This window comes from Garra rufa, chromosome 12 (genome assembly GCF_049309525.1).
Source record: "Garra rufa chromosome 12, GarRuf1.0, whole genome shotgun sequence".
In the NCBI taxonomy this organism is placed as follows: Eukaryota; Metazoa; Chordata; class Actinopteri; order Cypriniformes; family Cyprinidae; genus Garra; species Garra rufa.
Window position 1 is genome coordinate 40794362 of NC_133372.1, and position 16721 is coordinate 40811082.

At 37.5% G+C, this 16721-nt stretch overlaps 1 protein-coding gene across 1 annotated transcript in view; it reads right to left on the reverse strand.

Annotated features, from left to right (window-relative positions):
• Nucleotides 1–16721, reverse strand: part of ptprt (protein tyrosine phosphatase receptor type T) — a 335410-nt gene that overhangs the window by 231322 nt on the left and 87367 nt on the right. Inside the window, 1 exon segment of the mRNA XM_073852511.1 lies at nucleotides 860–1131. Within this exon segment, the coding sequence (XP_073708612.1) occupies nucleotides 860–1131 (272 nt within the window).

The window sequence follows — 16721 nt, forward strand, 5'->3', positions numbered from 1 at the left end:
CAAGAATATGTCAAGAGTCTAAATTCACATTATACACTTATTTGTATTATTATACACTTATATATACTTTCACATGTTTTTGTGACATTCACTGCAAGCACAAATGCACACACAAAAGCTTTGATATTGCCTGCTGGTCGAATAGATGCCCTCAGCAAACATTGCCTTTAGCAAATATTGGTCTGCTGTTTGCCAAGAGAAGTTGAGTATTCCCAGCACATTCTAAATATTTGCTCTTCTCATTAGTTAATTCAATTACACGGCTAATCTTATGAGGGTATTTCACTCCACAGATTGACCGCTGAATCTATAGACAGAATGAAGAGGAGCGTAAGAGGCAGTGAGAGAGATAGAGAGGAGATCTGGGTGTAAAGAATCAAAAGAGAAAAAGAAGGAGGGGGCGAGAGTGAGAGAGAGGTAATAAGCAAAAAGACAGATCTAAAATTAACAGCTAAAAGCTTATTCACCAGGGCCATTTGTGGGTGAGATTAGGGGACAGTGATTGCAGTGGTAATTGGAGTAGAGAGCAATCTACTGCCCCTCTCTGCAGTTCAATTGGTGCCATTCACCACGAATATATGGCAGAAAATAAACTTCAGTCGATTTCAGTGGCTGAGGGGACAAAATTTGCAATACTTCTTTAGGCTGCTGTTCTTTTAGCTCCTGGCTGTTTGCTTGCTACATGGCTCACCCTGCTAAAAACAACCTAAATGATCATAGTTGTCTAGCTCATCAAGAGAAACATTTACTCCATAGACTTCTGTGGTAAGTGTGCAACTGCATGCTTTTTTTTGCATTTAAACCAGAATATTCTCTGAATTGAAATCCATGACTCTGGAATTGTTAGGGTTATGCTTACCTGGTAGGAGTTAGGCCAAAAGGTGCTGATGGCGAGTTCAGCCTTCACCCAGCCTTCAGTGACAGGTGCTGAGGCATTCCAGATGGGATTCCCCTGCGGTCCGCCGTCCACTTTTATATAGACATTAAGGGTTCCGGGACTTGTCCCATCTCGGCTGGACAGGGAGTAGTGGAAGTCTATGCAGTGGGTGTCGTTCTCTTTTAGCGTGGGCAGGAGAAGGTGAGCTTTCTGACCTGATGCACGACCCGAAGCATTCACCATCATGAAGGAACCTAGAAGAGGAAAACATCATGTACAATAGGTCAAACAATCAACTGGAGACCTAACTATACTTTATTAGAAGGAATTGGAAGTAGTGCAACATGTGGAATTTGGTATAGTAAATAAGGTATGGAACTAGGAATAGAATAGAATAGAATAGAATAGAATAGAATAGAATAGAATAGAATAGAATAGAATAGAATAGAATAGAATAGAATAGAATAATTCATTAGATTCAGATGGAAATGTAGCAGCTACAAAAGAGCAACAAGTGAACAAGTGCTACAGCAATTGATTCTTCAGGCAAATCTTTCAAGAATCATTCAAAAAGAATAAACTGATTCAGTCACATTTTTTTTTTTACTAAATCAACTCTCGTTTTTATTTTTAAATATTACACTAAAATAAAAATACAAATTTTTTTTTTTCTTTAACCTAAAAACCCAGTCTGAGGTTCTGAATGCCCTGGACTGGGTTTTCATTAAGACTCTCTTAATATTTTGGCGCATTGAGGTTTTCCTCTACTCTGATGAGTCCTTCAGTCCCAGGCACTGAAAAGGCTGCTACCAGCACACTTTACTTATTGTGTACTGTGCAGGTAAAGAGCAGTTTCTCACAGTCTGAAGGTCATTTATGTGCTTTTTTGCAAAATTCAAGTGTGTTTTCATGTGTCTTCACTGAGAATATTGATGCTTGCCACACCACCATAAAGCCCAGATTGGTGGAGTGTTGCAGTGATGTTTGTCCTTCTGTAGGTTTCTCCCATCTGCATATATGATATATCAGGTTCTTGGTGACCAGTCTAACCAAAGCCATTCTCCATCAATTGCTCAGTTTGGCCAGGAGGCTCTAGGAAGAGTCCTGGTTGTATCAAACTTCTTCCATTTAGGGTAACGTAGACTACATGCTTCTGTGAACCTTCAATGCAGCAGAATTTTTTCTGAACTCTTCCCCAGATGTGTGGCTTGATGCAATCCTGTCTCTGAGCTCTACAGGCAGTTTTTGACCTCAGGGCTTGGTTTTTGCTCTGATATGCATTTCAGACTTCAGCTGTTAGACCTTTCCAAATCATACCCATTCAATTGAATTTGCCACAGGTTAACTTCCCCCAAAGTGTAGTAACATCTACAAGCAATATAAATGCTCCTGACCATAATTTCAGTTGTCCCAGATAAGAGTATGAATACCTATGCAATGGAATCATTAAAGTTTTTATTTGCAAAGATGCCAAAAAACTGTTATAGTGTATAAAGTATAGACTGATATGAACAAAAGTAATTTAAAGCAGTTTACCTAAGGCAGCAACATAACAAAATGTGAAATAAAAATGAACGGGTATGAACACTTTTGCAAGGCACTGTATGTGTTAGCCCAATTCACATGAGAATAGCAATGTTCACAGAAAAGGATGTATAGAATAGAATAGAATAGAATAGAATAGAACAGAATAGTTCAGTTTACTAAATAAATGAAAGCAAATAAAAATTATGAAATTAGTTCATAAAATAGAGTAAAAAGTACAAATTAGTTCAATATAGTATGTTTATAGACAAAAATGTCCTGATGTTGAAGTAGTCTGTAGTACAACACAATAGAATAAAACAGAATAGAACTCCCTAAAGAATGCTTATTAAACAGAATGTTTTGATGTTCGGTATCTCATACTCTTTTCCCACACTGACGGCTCCATTGTCATTTTACACGACACAATCATGTTCATGGTCTTTTGCGCCTTTGTAAGCAAAATACATCACATAACCGAGTAACTGGGTAACCGCCTGCTATAAAAACCACCCTGAAACTGTAAGGGCTGAGGCACTATTTATGAAATGATTCTGAGGACAGCTTTACATCCATTTTACTTCAATTTTATGAGACAATATGCTATCTTACAGCCTTATGAGTAGTTTCGTACAAGTCACTAGCACCAACGGCACTGCATTATAAAGAAGAAAGAGCGCAGGGCTACGAAATCAAGATTTTTCTTGAAAAAAGAGACAATCATTATCCTTCTTCAGGGAAACGCATTTAGTTAAGCTAAAGACCCAAAGGTGGCATTTTATTTTTGATAAATTATAGTAATTCATTCTGAGTTCCTTAAAAATTCCCACAAAAGAGTTCAACTCAATTCATGTCGGGTAAAAGGTTTCAGCCTTAACAAAGGTGAAAGCTGGGTTATCAATCAAAACTCTAGCTATTCATTAGTGTTCTTACAGCAATTATAACACTGGCCTGTTCATGATTTGGTGACTGAAAGACCTTAGAAATATTTCAACAAGCTGTGTGCATATGCAGATCCTTTCACTATAGTCTATTCTAAGCCATGGCATGCAAAAATCGAGTATATCCACTATTGCTTGCAAAAATGTTATTTCATCAGAACTTCTGAACGCCAGGCTTTTGGATCCAGATGACATACTTAAGTCAAATTATGCGCAGGGCTACGTTAAAACATCACATACGCAGGTCAAAATCAGTCCCAATTTTCCTGACACCTTTCTGTGCTAAATCACCATGCATAATTTGCTAGGTGGGCAGAGGAAGCCATTGACATAACACCCCATTCATCACAAGTATTATCTAAGACATGACCACAAGACCTGAGCGCATCGCATCTATCAATCAACACAACCTTGAGCTCTGGGATGAGGCCAATCAATTCCGCACACTGATCCAATCTAGCGAAGGCCCCCTAAACAGCGGGCTGGTAGTGAACTCGCCTGATTGCATTTCATATTCAACCCTCTCGGCCCACGTGCATTTTCCATCAGGTATTCCGAGCAGACATCTATATATTCCCTACCGTTGATGATTGCCAATATATATGTTCGGGCAAAGCGAGGCCTTTGAACCGAGGGGTAATTTAGAGCGAACCTACAAGCAGGCAATCAGCCCTACTACCGCGGTCAATACGAGTGTCCTCAATCACACCATCGGCTGCTTCAGTAGATTACACTGTCTTAAGCTGAGCTAATGTGAAATCGGATGTAATGGTTCTATGATAAATAATTCAACACGTTTTATTCCAGGTGGACTGCCGGATGCACAAAACACTCTTGACAAATCAGCCCGCACGAGCACGACAACACTACAAACATGGCTGTGATTGGCACAATCTTGCGGTGGGACTTTGCATGAGAATCTTAAATGGAAATGAATGTTTACATCAGGAAGAACGCGATGCCGCTGGAAAACAGATTAAAAACACGTGGAGTCCAAATTGCTTCAGTGATATTACCAGATTTCAATTACCTCCTGGAGTCCCAATGCATTGGAGGCACTTCCATTTCATGTATTAATGAGTTCTGGGAGGAATCAAAATATTATTAAAAGTCATTTTTGAATATTTTGAGGCATGATATACATCTTGTTATGCGCATTCTCAAGGGCGACGCTATTTGGATGATAATTCTTTTTCCTGCATCTGTGGGCGCAGATAAACACAAATCAATGTCGATGAATACTTACTGCAGAGCGAAAATGGCTTCTGGAGTAAAACGCAGCACTTGGCGATCTCCTTTACTGAAATCGATAGCAATATGAGAGTCGTTCTCAGCTATCAGCAAACAGGCCGTCAACAAAATAGAGTCCTCACGGAACCACAGTGCACTACATGTGATTTAATGCTGTTCGCATCAACCAATAACCAGTACACCGTTTTCAAGACCAACATGGAGACAGATCCATTACTGTTTTTCTAGGACGGCACAACAGTCGGTAAAACATCTTCACGGGGGCCACACGAGGCGACCCGATAAGGTATCGCTTCGGTGCCGCTTGGTTGACAACTGTCACCCCGGCATTAATATGAAGAGATGTTATGTGAATTCATTTACGTCTAAACGCCCTTGATTGGAAGATTTATCGGTTCAAACATCTGAGGAACGGTTTCAGAATGCCGTGCAATTCACATCAATCTTAGAGACGTCTGGCCCTTGTGCGGCAATTTCAACTCATTTTCTCGGAGAGGATTCTTCTGCGTGTGGCTGCAAAGTACCGAGAGGACTTGCCGGTGAAAGTCATTATTCCCTCTGAGTATTTCCACTGGGAGCTCTTTGCACTAAATGTCACATTCCCGCCATCATAATATGATCCCCCACATGACAAATAGCAAAAACTCTGCTAGTTGTCACTTTAATATGCAATTATGGCAGGTCCCTGTACTTTGGGCCCTCTGCTGCTCGGTCTGATAAAGTCACGGCATTCCTCATTTCTGCCTGCCAGTTTTATCCCGGGAACAATAAAGCACTTATTTACCATTGAGCCAAGCAAGGGCGGTAATCTGCAACGTACCGTGGAAAAGCTAATGCGCTGAGAGGAGAAACACAGGGAGGAATAAAACGGAAGCAAAGGAAAGATCTTCAATAGGTGTGGTGGCATGTACGTATAGGAGACCGGATCGCTTTGAACATCCACTAAAATCTTCAGACAGTATATATACAGAATATGTGACACTGGTCCACAAAACTAGTCTTAAATAGCACAGGTTTATTTTTAGCAATAGATTTTTCTTTTAAGCCAAAAATCATTGGAATATTACGTAAAGTTCATGTTCCATGAAGATATTTTGTAAATTTCCTACCATAAATATATCAAAACTTCATTATTTTTGATTAGCAATATGTATTGCTAAGAACGTAATTTGGACAACTTTAAAGGCGATTTTCTCAATATTTGGATTTTTTGCACCCTCAGATTCCAGATTTTCAAATAGTTGTATCTCAGCCAAATATTTTCCTATCCTAACCATACATTAATAGAAAGCTTATTTATTTATTTAGAAATGATGCTTAAACTTAAAAAATCACGCTTATGATTGGTTTTGTGGTCCCGGGTCACATATATATATATATATACAACTATTTAAAAAATTTGGGTCAGTATTTATTTATTTTTTTACGAAATTAATGCTTTCATTTAGCAAGGTTAAAGGTTAAGGTTAAATTGATCTAAAGTGACAGTAAAGACATTTATAATGCAAAAAAAAGACTTTTTTTTTTAATAAATGCTGTTCTTCTGAACATTCTATTCATCAAAGAAAACATTTATCACACAATAATACACAATAATATTAAGCGGCACAACATTGATGTCAACATTGACAATAAGTATCAAATCCGAATACTAAAATGAATTCTGAAGGATCATTTGACACTGAAGTCTGGAGTAATGATGCTGCAAATTCAGCTTCTTTCAAAAAACAAAACAAAACAAACATACCAACCCCAAAGTTTGAATTGGTTGTATATCCATTGAAATATGAGATCAATTAATACTTAATTTTCTAAACTGACACCTTTCATCAGCTTTTGTCTCTCTTGAGCTGACTGTGTTCTTAACTGAGGCCCTGTAGTGTGAATGTGATTGGGACATTAGCAAAATACAGTCAAAAAGTCACATGATGGGACAAAATTGGCCGATTACCCAGTGAATGAGATAATTACCACCTATCATGTTCACAACTGATCCGCAAATGGCCTGAGAGGGTTAAAATGGTGGAAATGGACAGCCTAATTACTAAGTAAACAACTCAGCCACTCGGACATCACACTTTCAGTCACGTCCAGAACCTAAACAAAGCTGAAACGACTTGTGAAACATGAAATGAGCCAATTTGTAGCGACATCTCAGCTTGGTTAAATTGAAAGCAACATTCATGACATCTGCAATGTTTAAAGAGAACTTTGATGAGAAAAAGAAATGGTCTGAAAAAAGTTAGCAACTAATCAAAAAGAGAGAAAAATATGCTTTTTACTGAATTTTTATAGTGATTATTTTTAAGCATGTAACTAATAAATAAAACCTTTGACATAAATTTAGTTTAAACATTTTTTTAAAGCTGAAACGACTTGTCAAAAAATGGTTTAAATACATTTTAAGTATATTATAATACTAGTACCTTTTTCTTTAACCCAAAAACTGCATCTGGAACATTATTTTACATAAAACTAAAAAAAAAAATGTCTCCTCACATCAGAAAACCACTGTACAATGGTGATGCGTCAGCTGCAATCATTTCGTTTGGAGCAGCTGTGAGCGAGAGAAGATGTGCGCCTGATTCCCTCCCCCCAACGACAGTTTGCAGATGGGCCGTCCCTTTATAAACACATACATACTCCTCATAGGAGTCTCGAGAGTGCAGTGGATCTGCGCTGTGGCCCATTTGACACATTTAAGCACAGTAAATTCCCCAAATCCCTCCTCACCTCATGGAGGGTGTATATGTGAAAGCAAGTGTAAAAGCAATAAAATGGGTGCTTTTATGGCAGTGAGACAGGACGGGAGACAGTTGGCTACTTCAGCCAGGCCCCATATGTTTGCTGCCCTGGATGTGTAATGGACCTTCATGATATGGCACAATCCATGTCCTTTCCTCCTCTCCAAAGCCCTCGTTATTACTTCTCACACATGCACGCCCATTTTCCATCTCAACCCGAGCAGAAACTGCCTTGCCCTGCTTGTCGCGCCAAATGATACGTGATTGGCGTAGAGTCAACAAGACCCACCGGCTGTGTGCCGCCATTCGTTACGGCCTTTTGAAATGGCGCCAGGCTTTACTTTCGATGGCCTTTTCCCGTGAGCCCTCAGCGGGCCTTGTCGCAAGCCCTCGAGACTGTGATAATCCGATAAGTGGAAAATCAATAATTGAAGTGTCATTATCAGAGTGAAGACGGCACGCTTGGGCACCTTAATGCAAATCAGTGAATCGGCCGATAGCAAATCCAATAGATACAACTTCATCTGTGGTTAAGGATTTCAGCTCACGCTTTCTGCTTCACTAGACTTCCATTTGCTGATTGGCTACAGATGAACTGATGTTGATACAGGGACTATTTAAATCAATGCATATGTAAATAGGGAGATTGCCAATTGCTTTTTAACAGAACGGACATCTAATTAATAATACACGATAAGGATGTGTTTTGCAAACATACAGTGGTAGTATTTAGAAGTATTTATATTATTAAACAGATAGTTCATCTAAAAATTTAATTTCTATCATTTATTCACCCTCATGTCATTCTAAACCTTTACAAGTTACTTTCTTCGGTGGAGGAATGTTGATATCCAAAAAAAAAAAAAAATTCAACCCCATTGACTCTCACTGCATGGAAAATCTGTGATTTTTAGTAAATATGTGACCTGGACCACATAAGGGTCGTAAGGTAAATTTTTTGAAATTGAGATTTATTGAAGCTGAATAAATAAGCTTTCCATTGATGTATAGTTTGTTAGGATAGGACAATATTTGGCCGAGATAGAACTATTTAAAAAATCAGGAATCTGAGGGTGCCAAAAAAAATCTAAATATTGAGAAAATCACCTTTAAAGTCCAAATGAAGTTCTTAGCAATGCATATAACTAATCACAAATTAAGTTTTGATAAATTTATGGTAAAAAATTTACAAAATATCATGGAACATGATCTTTATTTAATATCCTAATGATTTTTGGCATAAAAGAAAAAAATATAATTTTGACCCATACAATGTATTTTTGGCTATTGCTTCAAATATACCCGTGCTATTTAAGACTGGTTTTGTGGTCCAGGGTCACATATATGAAATCACAAGTTCATCACAAACTATAAAAATGTTCCAATAGTTTGAGAATGTTTTTTTTTTTGTTTTTTTTTGTGCCACTTGGTTTGTGAAATAATGCAATGACATTCATACATTTTTAAATATTTCAAGACACTTTCTGTGGCCATTGTGCATGCAGATTTCAAGAATGCTGGACCAATCTGTTATTTTTATTTTGGCATTCTTTTGATTGCTGCTTTCTGAAACTGGGCATCTTGGCATTTGAATTATGGTTATTTGAAATTCTGAAATCTACATTTCAAATGGGTTTAAAAAGACAAACAGGATTTGTGTGTGTGTGTGTGTGTGTGTGTGTGTGTGCGTGCGTGCGTGCGTGCGTGCGTGCGTGCGTGCGTGCGTGCGTGCGTGCGTGCGTGCGTGCGTGTGTACCTGGTATTCATCACGTTGTGGGGACCAAATGTCCCCACAAGGATAGGAATACCAGTAGATTTTGACCTTGTGGGGACATTTCTCAGGTCCCCATGAGGAAACAGGCTTATAAATCATGCACAATGAGTTTTTTTTGATGAAGTAAAAGTGTGCACAATCTCCTGTGAGGGCTAGGTTTAGGTGTAGGGTAGGTGTAGGGCAATAGAAAGTACGGTTTGTACAGTATAAAAACCATTATGCCTATGGAATGTCCCCATAAAACATGTAAACCCAACATATATGTGTGTGTGTGTGTGTGTGTGTGTGTGTGTGTGTGTGTGTGTGTGTGTGTGTGTGTGTGTGTGTGTGTGTGTGTGTGTGTGTGTGTACCTGGTATTCATCACGTTGTGGGGACCAAATGTCCCCACAAGGATAGGAATACCAGTAGATTTTGACCTTGTGGGGACATTTCTCAGGTCCCCATGAGGAAACAGGCTTATAAATCATGCACAATGAGTTTTTTTGATGAAGTAAAAGTATGCACAATCTCCTGTGAGGGCTAGGTTTAGGTGTAGGGTAGGTGTAGGGCGATAGAAAGTACGGTTTGTACAGTATAAAAACCATTATGCCTATGGAATGTCCCCATAAAACATGTAAACCCAACATGTGTGTGTGTGTGTGTGTGTGTGTGTGTGTGTGTGTGTGTGTGTGTGTGTGTGTGTGTGTGTGTGTGTGTGTGTGTGTACCTGGTATTCATCACGTTGTGGGGACCAAATGTCCCCACAAGGATAGGAATACCAGTAGATTTTGACCTTGTGGGGACATTTCTCAGGTCCCCATGAGGAAACAGGCTTATAAATCATGCACAATGAGTTTTTTTGATGAAGTAAAAGTATGCACAATCTCCTGTGAGGGCTAGGTTTAGGTGTAGGGTAGGTGTAGGGCGATAGAAAGTACGGTTTGTACAGTATGAAAACCATTATGCCTATGGAATGTCCCCATAAAACATGTAAACCCAACATGTGTGTGTGTGTGTGTGTGTGTGTGTGCGTGTTCATTTTGGAACAAAGGATGGCCTTTTATCAGTTCCTAGTAAAGTCTCCCTCAGTGACCAAGTAGTTGAATCAGACTCAGGTTGTCTCAAATTGATCGTAGTACGGCTATTTATTATTAGCATCTAAAAGGGAAGGACGGAAAAGATCCAAAGGCGGTCAAATTGCCTGGGGAGATCATAGCTACCCTAACAAGGGAGAGGAAGAAGAAATACAACAGGGAAATAGATAAAGGGAGATGCAAAGGAGTCCAATAACATCTAAAAATACATTCTAAACAGATACACATCTCTGTGTCTGGAAAGGATTCATATTTTCTGCGAAACAGTCTGGATGACAGAATATGCAATAATGAATCTCAATTGACAGACTGCAGATATGTGCATGAAAGTGGAACCATCTAAAACGATAAAGGAACTGTCTAAAAATGGTGCAATTTTGTCAGTATTTTCTGAAGCAGAGAAAGCCAATTTAAACTCAAGCTCCATTTACCCCCAAGTAACAAGTAAATTTAGCTCTAGGTGAACAGATTTGTGTCAAATTAAGAGTTGTGTTGGGACAGAAGATCTGCTTGCTCCAAATTCACAGTCGCCCTGGCCCACCTATTGCCGGCCCACGTCCAGGTTCATGACAGGAACAGGTGGCCGAGAAGAGGGGCACGAAAGCAGCGCCCTGCTGGCAGCATGCGACGTGGCAAACTTGATGCTTATTGCACCTTGTCACACAGCCATAAATCTAGTATCACTTCCCTTTTTGCTGAAACCGGTCTTTCCCATGCATAGACCGAGTGTCCTTGAGTTCCATGCGTGATACAACAAAGCTGGAGCACCACAAAACAGAGCATAGTTAGGAGTGATAGAACAATATCTAGATAGAATGATAGGTAGATGGATAGACAGAACGATAGATACAGTAGATAGAACGAGAGACAGACAGATAGATAAATAAATAGATAGATAAAACGAGTGATAGAGCGATAGATAGAATGACAGACAGAACGATAGATAGATAGAACGACAGACAGAACGATAGAATGGTAGACAGATATAAAGAACGACAGATAGATAGATAGATAGATAGATAGATAGATAGATAGATAGATAGATAGATAGATAGATAGATAGATAGATAGATAGATAGATAGATAGATAGATAGATAGATAGATAGATAGATAGATAGATAGATAGATAGATAGATAGATAGATAGATAGATAGATAGATAGATAGATAGATAGATATAGATAGATAGATAGATAGATAGATAGAATGACAGAATGATAGATAGATAGATAGATAGATAGATAGATAGATAGATAGATAGATAGATAGATAGATAGATAGATAGACAGATAGACAGATAGACAGATAGATAGATGATAGATAGATAGATAGACAAAATGATAGAACGATAGATAAAAGAACGACAGACAGAACAATAGAACGACAGAACGATAGAACGACAGAACGACAGAACGATAGAACGATAGATAGACAGATAGATAGATAGACAGAATAATAGAACAACAGATAGATAGATAGAGCGATAGATAGAATGACAGACAGAACGACAGATAGATAGAACGACAGACAGAACGATAGAATGGTAGACAGATATAAAGAATAGATAGATAGATAGATAGATAGATAGATAGATAGATAGATAGATAGATAGATAGATAGATAGATAGATAGATAGATAGATAGATAGATAGATAGATAGATAGATAGATAGATAGATAGATAGATAGACAAAATGATAGAACGATAGATAAAAGAACGACAGACAGAACAATAGAACGACAGAACGATAGAACGATAGATAGACAGATAGATAGATAGAATAATAGAACAACAGATAGATAGAACGACAGACAGAACGATAGAATGGTAGATAGATATTAAAGAATGACAGATAGAATGATAGAACGATAGAACGATAGAACAATGATAGATAGATAGATAGATAGATAGATAGATAGATAGATAGATAGATAGATAGATAGATAGATAGATAGATAGATAGATAGATAGACAGACAGACAGACAGACAGATAAACAACTGATAGAGAGATAGATAGAACGACAGACAGAACGATAGAATGGTAGATAGATATAAAGAACGACAGACAGACAGACAGACAGACAGACAGACAGACAGACAGACAGACAGACAGACAGACAGACAGATAGATAGATAGATAGATAGATAGATAGATAGATAGATAGATAGATAGATAGATAGATAGATAAAGAACGACAGAGAACAATAGAACAATAGATAAAAAGAACGACAGACAGAACAATAGAACGATAGAACGAGAGAACGGTAGAACGATAGACAGAATGATAGAACGATAGATGTAAGTATTAAAAAAATAAGTGTATACTGCAATGCACATTGTCACTGACCAAAACTGTGATATAAATGTTTGCTTATCTCATCCTCCACTAATCGCTGCTCTACACATCTTGACACCTACAGAGATTTGTCCTGCCAGTTTGGTTGAGATATCTTGGCTTCTGTTAACTGTTATGGTGGGCAGAAGTCCGTAGCTGCTTAAGTAGTCCCTGTTACTGCTCCCTTGAGAGCAATTGGACACTTTCGCCTGTGCCGCTGCTATAAAATATTTCCCGCTGAACTCTTCAACCTCACAGAGGGAAGTGTATTCCTAGGCCCTTGAGAGCGAGCCACGAGCGATTTTGTAAGCCGGTTATTTGAGGTTGTCCGTATGCTTTCACACAGGGTTGGCCGCCGAAAGCCAAGCAGAGCCACTCAAATCCCAGCGACAGACAAGACGTTCACGGATAACAATCAGGATGGATCCACCATGGGTCAAAATGAAAACAGAAGCTGCACTCGCAAAGCTGGAAATTAGACGTGTCCGTTGGAACTCCACAGGGGTTTCCTGGGGAACGTTCTGAAGGGCGTCAGAGCAGCGGGAAGAGATGCAGGAGGAAGATCAGAGCGAATGACAAAGGACAAGGAAATATTGAAGAAGAGAGAGACAGTACAGAAGTACAGAAGAAGCCTAGGTGCAATGTCTGGATAAGGAAATGGCAATCTTCCTTCTTCTATCTAAAAAATATCCCAGGTTATTTACATGTTAATGTCGTCTATAACCCTATCCTGTGACCATTTTGACTTGTCACTCAGTTTGTAGAAACAAATGGAAAATGTGTTTACAAACGTACAATAAATAAAAAATAAAACTTTTTTGCAGATAAATTGGCTTACAGTATGACTACAAATGTATGTGTATTACTACGGACACATTTTAATTTTTTTAACAAATTCAAGGGTGAGCCAAAATCATTTTTGTGGTAATCAAATACTTATTAATTGTTATTAATTGATTTCAAATTTATTTAAATGCTAATTATACATTTTTTAATTTAAGAATTTATTAAATAAAAAAAAAAAGAATACAAAAGATTAGAATAAAGTAATTAAATGCAAGAAAATAAAAAGTAAACAAAAATAAATGTAGTCAAACCTATTTTTATAGCGCTTATTTTGTTTCATTGCTATGGAAGCCTGTTTCCGCCACTGAATAAAAAAGGTAATTGCGACTTTTTTTCTCGCAATTGCGAGTTTACATCTCGCATTTCTGACTTTTTTTCTCAGAATTGTGAGATATAAACTCACAATTGTAAATTATAAAGTCAGAATTGCTAGATATAAAGTCAGAATTGCGAAATATAAACTCACAATCGTGATTTATAAAGTGAGAATTGTGAGTTTATATCTGACTTTATAACTGACTTTTTTCCTCGCAATTGGGAGTTTGTATCTCTCAATTCAGATTTTTTTTTCTCGCAATTTTGAGCTTTTGTCACAATTCTGACTTTTTTTCTCACAATTCAATTTCTGACGAGAAAAAAAAGACTGATATTCACAGAATTGCACATTTATATCACACAATTCTGACTTCATTTCTCAGAATTGCAAGTTTATATCTTGCAATTCTGACTTTATAACTCGTGAGTTTATATTACGTAATTTTTACTTTATAACTCATAATCGCAACCTTTTTCTTTTACATCTCTCAATTCTGACTTTTTTTCTCACAATTTTATTTTTTAGGAGAAAAAAGACTAATATTCACAGAATTGCATGTTTATATCTCACAATTCTGACTTAACTCGCAACTGCGTTTATATCACATAATTTTGACTTTTTCTCGCAATTGCAAGCTTTTATCTCACAATTCTGACTTTTTTTCCGCACAATTCCATTTTTGACGAGACTAATATTCACAAAATTGCATGTTTATATCTCACATATCTGACTTAATAACTCACAATTGCAAGTTCATATCACATAATTCTAACTTTTTTCTCACAATTCCATTTTTGAGGAGAAAAAAAGACTAATATTCATAGAATTGCATGTTTATATCTCACAATTCTGACTTAACTCGCAATTGCGAGTTCATATCACATAATTCTGACTTTTTTCTTGCAATTGCGAGTTTATATTACAATTCAGAGAAAAAAAGTCAGAATTGTAAGTTTGTATCATGCAATTCAGAGAAAAAAAAAGTCAGAATTGTAAGATAAGTCGCAATATACTTTTTCAAATTTTTTATTCAGTGGCGGAAATAGGCTTCCATACATTGCAGCTTCACAGTATTAAACAGAAAAGTATCTATCAGTTATGCACATTTTAAATATAAAGGGCAATCCATAATTCTGCTATAAAGCAGCTGTAGAAACACAATGGTGTCATTATTTATCTCCAATCAGTTCAGTGTTGGTCAGCTTTAATTAATTAATCTAATTTATTTTAAACTATATGCACATTTTCAAAGGTGATAATAATCTAAAGTCTGTTGCAGAGATGGACAAGCCAAGCTATTGCACTCATTTAGTGCATATAAGCATAAATAAGAGCCAAAAACAAACAAAATTCTCTTGCCTAAAGGGTGGCATCGTGATTACTTAGTAGTGTGTATTAGTCAGTGAAAAGGAAGTACACTTGGCAGGAATCAGGGTGTATGGCATAGGGGATAATGACCTACAACTGGAACATCGCCCAGTGCTCTGTTCTGCTTCAGTGGTGGCATGGAGAGCATCACAAGCCTAGGGTTTACAGCACTTCAGCACACACACACATACTCATGATACAATGGTTCAACTGGAACCTTACACTTCGTTGGACACGCTGCATCATGAAACTGACAAGGGCTAAAAACATGGTGTGTAGTGATATTGATCCAGACATGCCTGCACACACACTCTTCACACATCTCTTTAATAGCCTCTCTGCCACCATCACACACGTACACACTTGTGTGTCCTTTATTAATGTCAGAGGATTCACTCTGCGGTGTAAAACACACAAACAAAGCTCCAACTTTTTGCTGGTTGCTGTGTGCTGGATGTGCCTGGGATCATCTACTAATGATGAGGTCACAGACACCAACACAATAAAAACTTCAGCTGGGAAACTTTGGCGTGGACAACTGAACACAACAGACCAAAAGATCATTTCAGTGCTCAGAGATTGCTCTTTTTTATATCTCAGGAGATTTTAAGATGACGATAAGAAATGTTTGAGCTCATATTGACTTCATCTTGTACTTCGCTTTTCTCTAAAATTAGACATCAAGAAATGAACATAACTGAAAGAGATTGAGACAGAAGCAAGGTTTTGGTTATTTGCCATCACATTAGCTAATTTTAGATTGTGACAGAACAAATAGGACAAAAGAAAAAAAAAGGAGGCAGGCCTTTCATACCAGAGGCTATCTATCATTAAAAACCCTACTGGGTATAAAAATATCCCTGAGCAACAAAACTGTCATTGGTCCTGTAGGCTTGTCATTTATCAAACTCTGGCCAATTGTTGTGAGGCCAGGAGGGAAAATGGGAATTCTGGGAGACATTTATCCTGTTTTAGGGCAGGTTGCTGTTTTTGTCTCTTTCTTTCTTCTTCCTATGGTTTGATGTTAGTGATTTCTCTTCACAGGTATCTAGAGTGAGAATCGTAAACCCAAGGGAAAATATGACACCAGCAGAATTCACACTATCCAATCTTTCAGCGGCTCTTGCATTTTCTAGCTTGAGAAAAGAACAATAGTAGAGGTCGAAGACAATGACAGGAGCGCTGCATTCAAAAGTTTAATGGGTTACATTATTGCGTTACTCATAAAAGACAGTAGATGGCTTTGGTAATGGGATATCTAGTTTTGGCATGAAGTTAGATGCAATGGATAGTCCTATATGGCTAATCTATGGAAAAGACAAACTCTTTTTTCAAAAGTACATTTACAACTTTTCATTTACACTACCACTCAAAAGTTTTTGGACAGTAAGATTTTTAATGTCTTTTTTTGAAGAAGTCTCTTCTGCGCACCAAGCCTGCATTCATTTGATCCAAAGTACAACTAAAACAGTACAATTTTAAAATATTTCACTATTAAAAATAACTGGTTTCTATTTGAATTTATATTTAAATGCAATTTATTCCTGTGATTTCAAAGCAGAATTTTTAGCATCATTACTCCAGTCAAATTATCTTTCAGAAATCATTCTAATATTCTGATTTGCCGCTACAAACATTATTATTATGTTGACTTTTTATTTCAGATGAA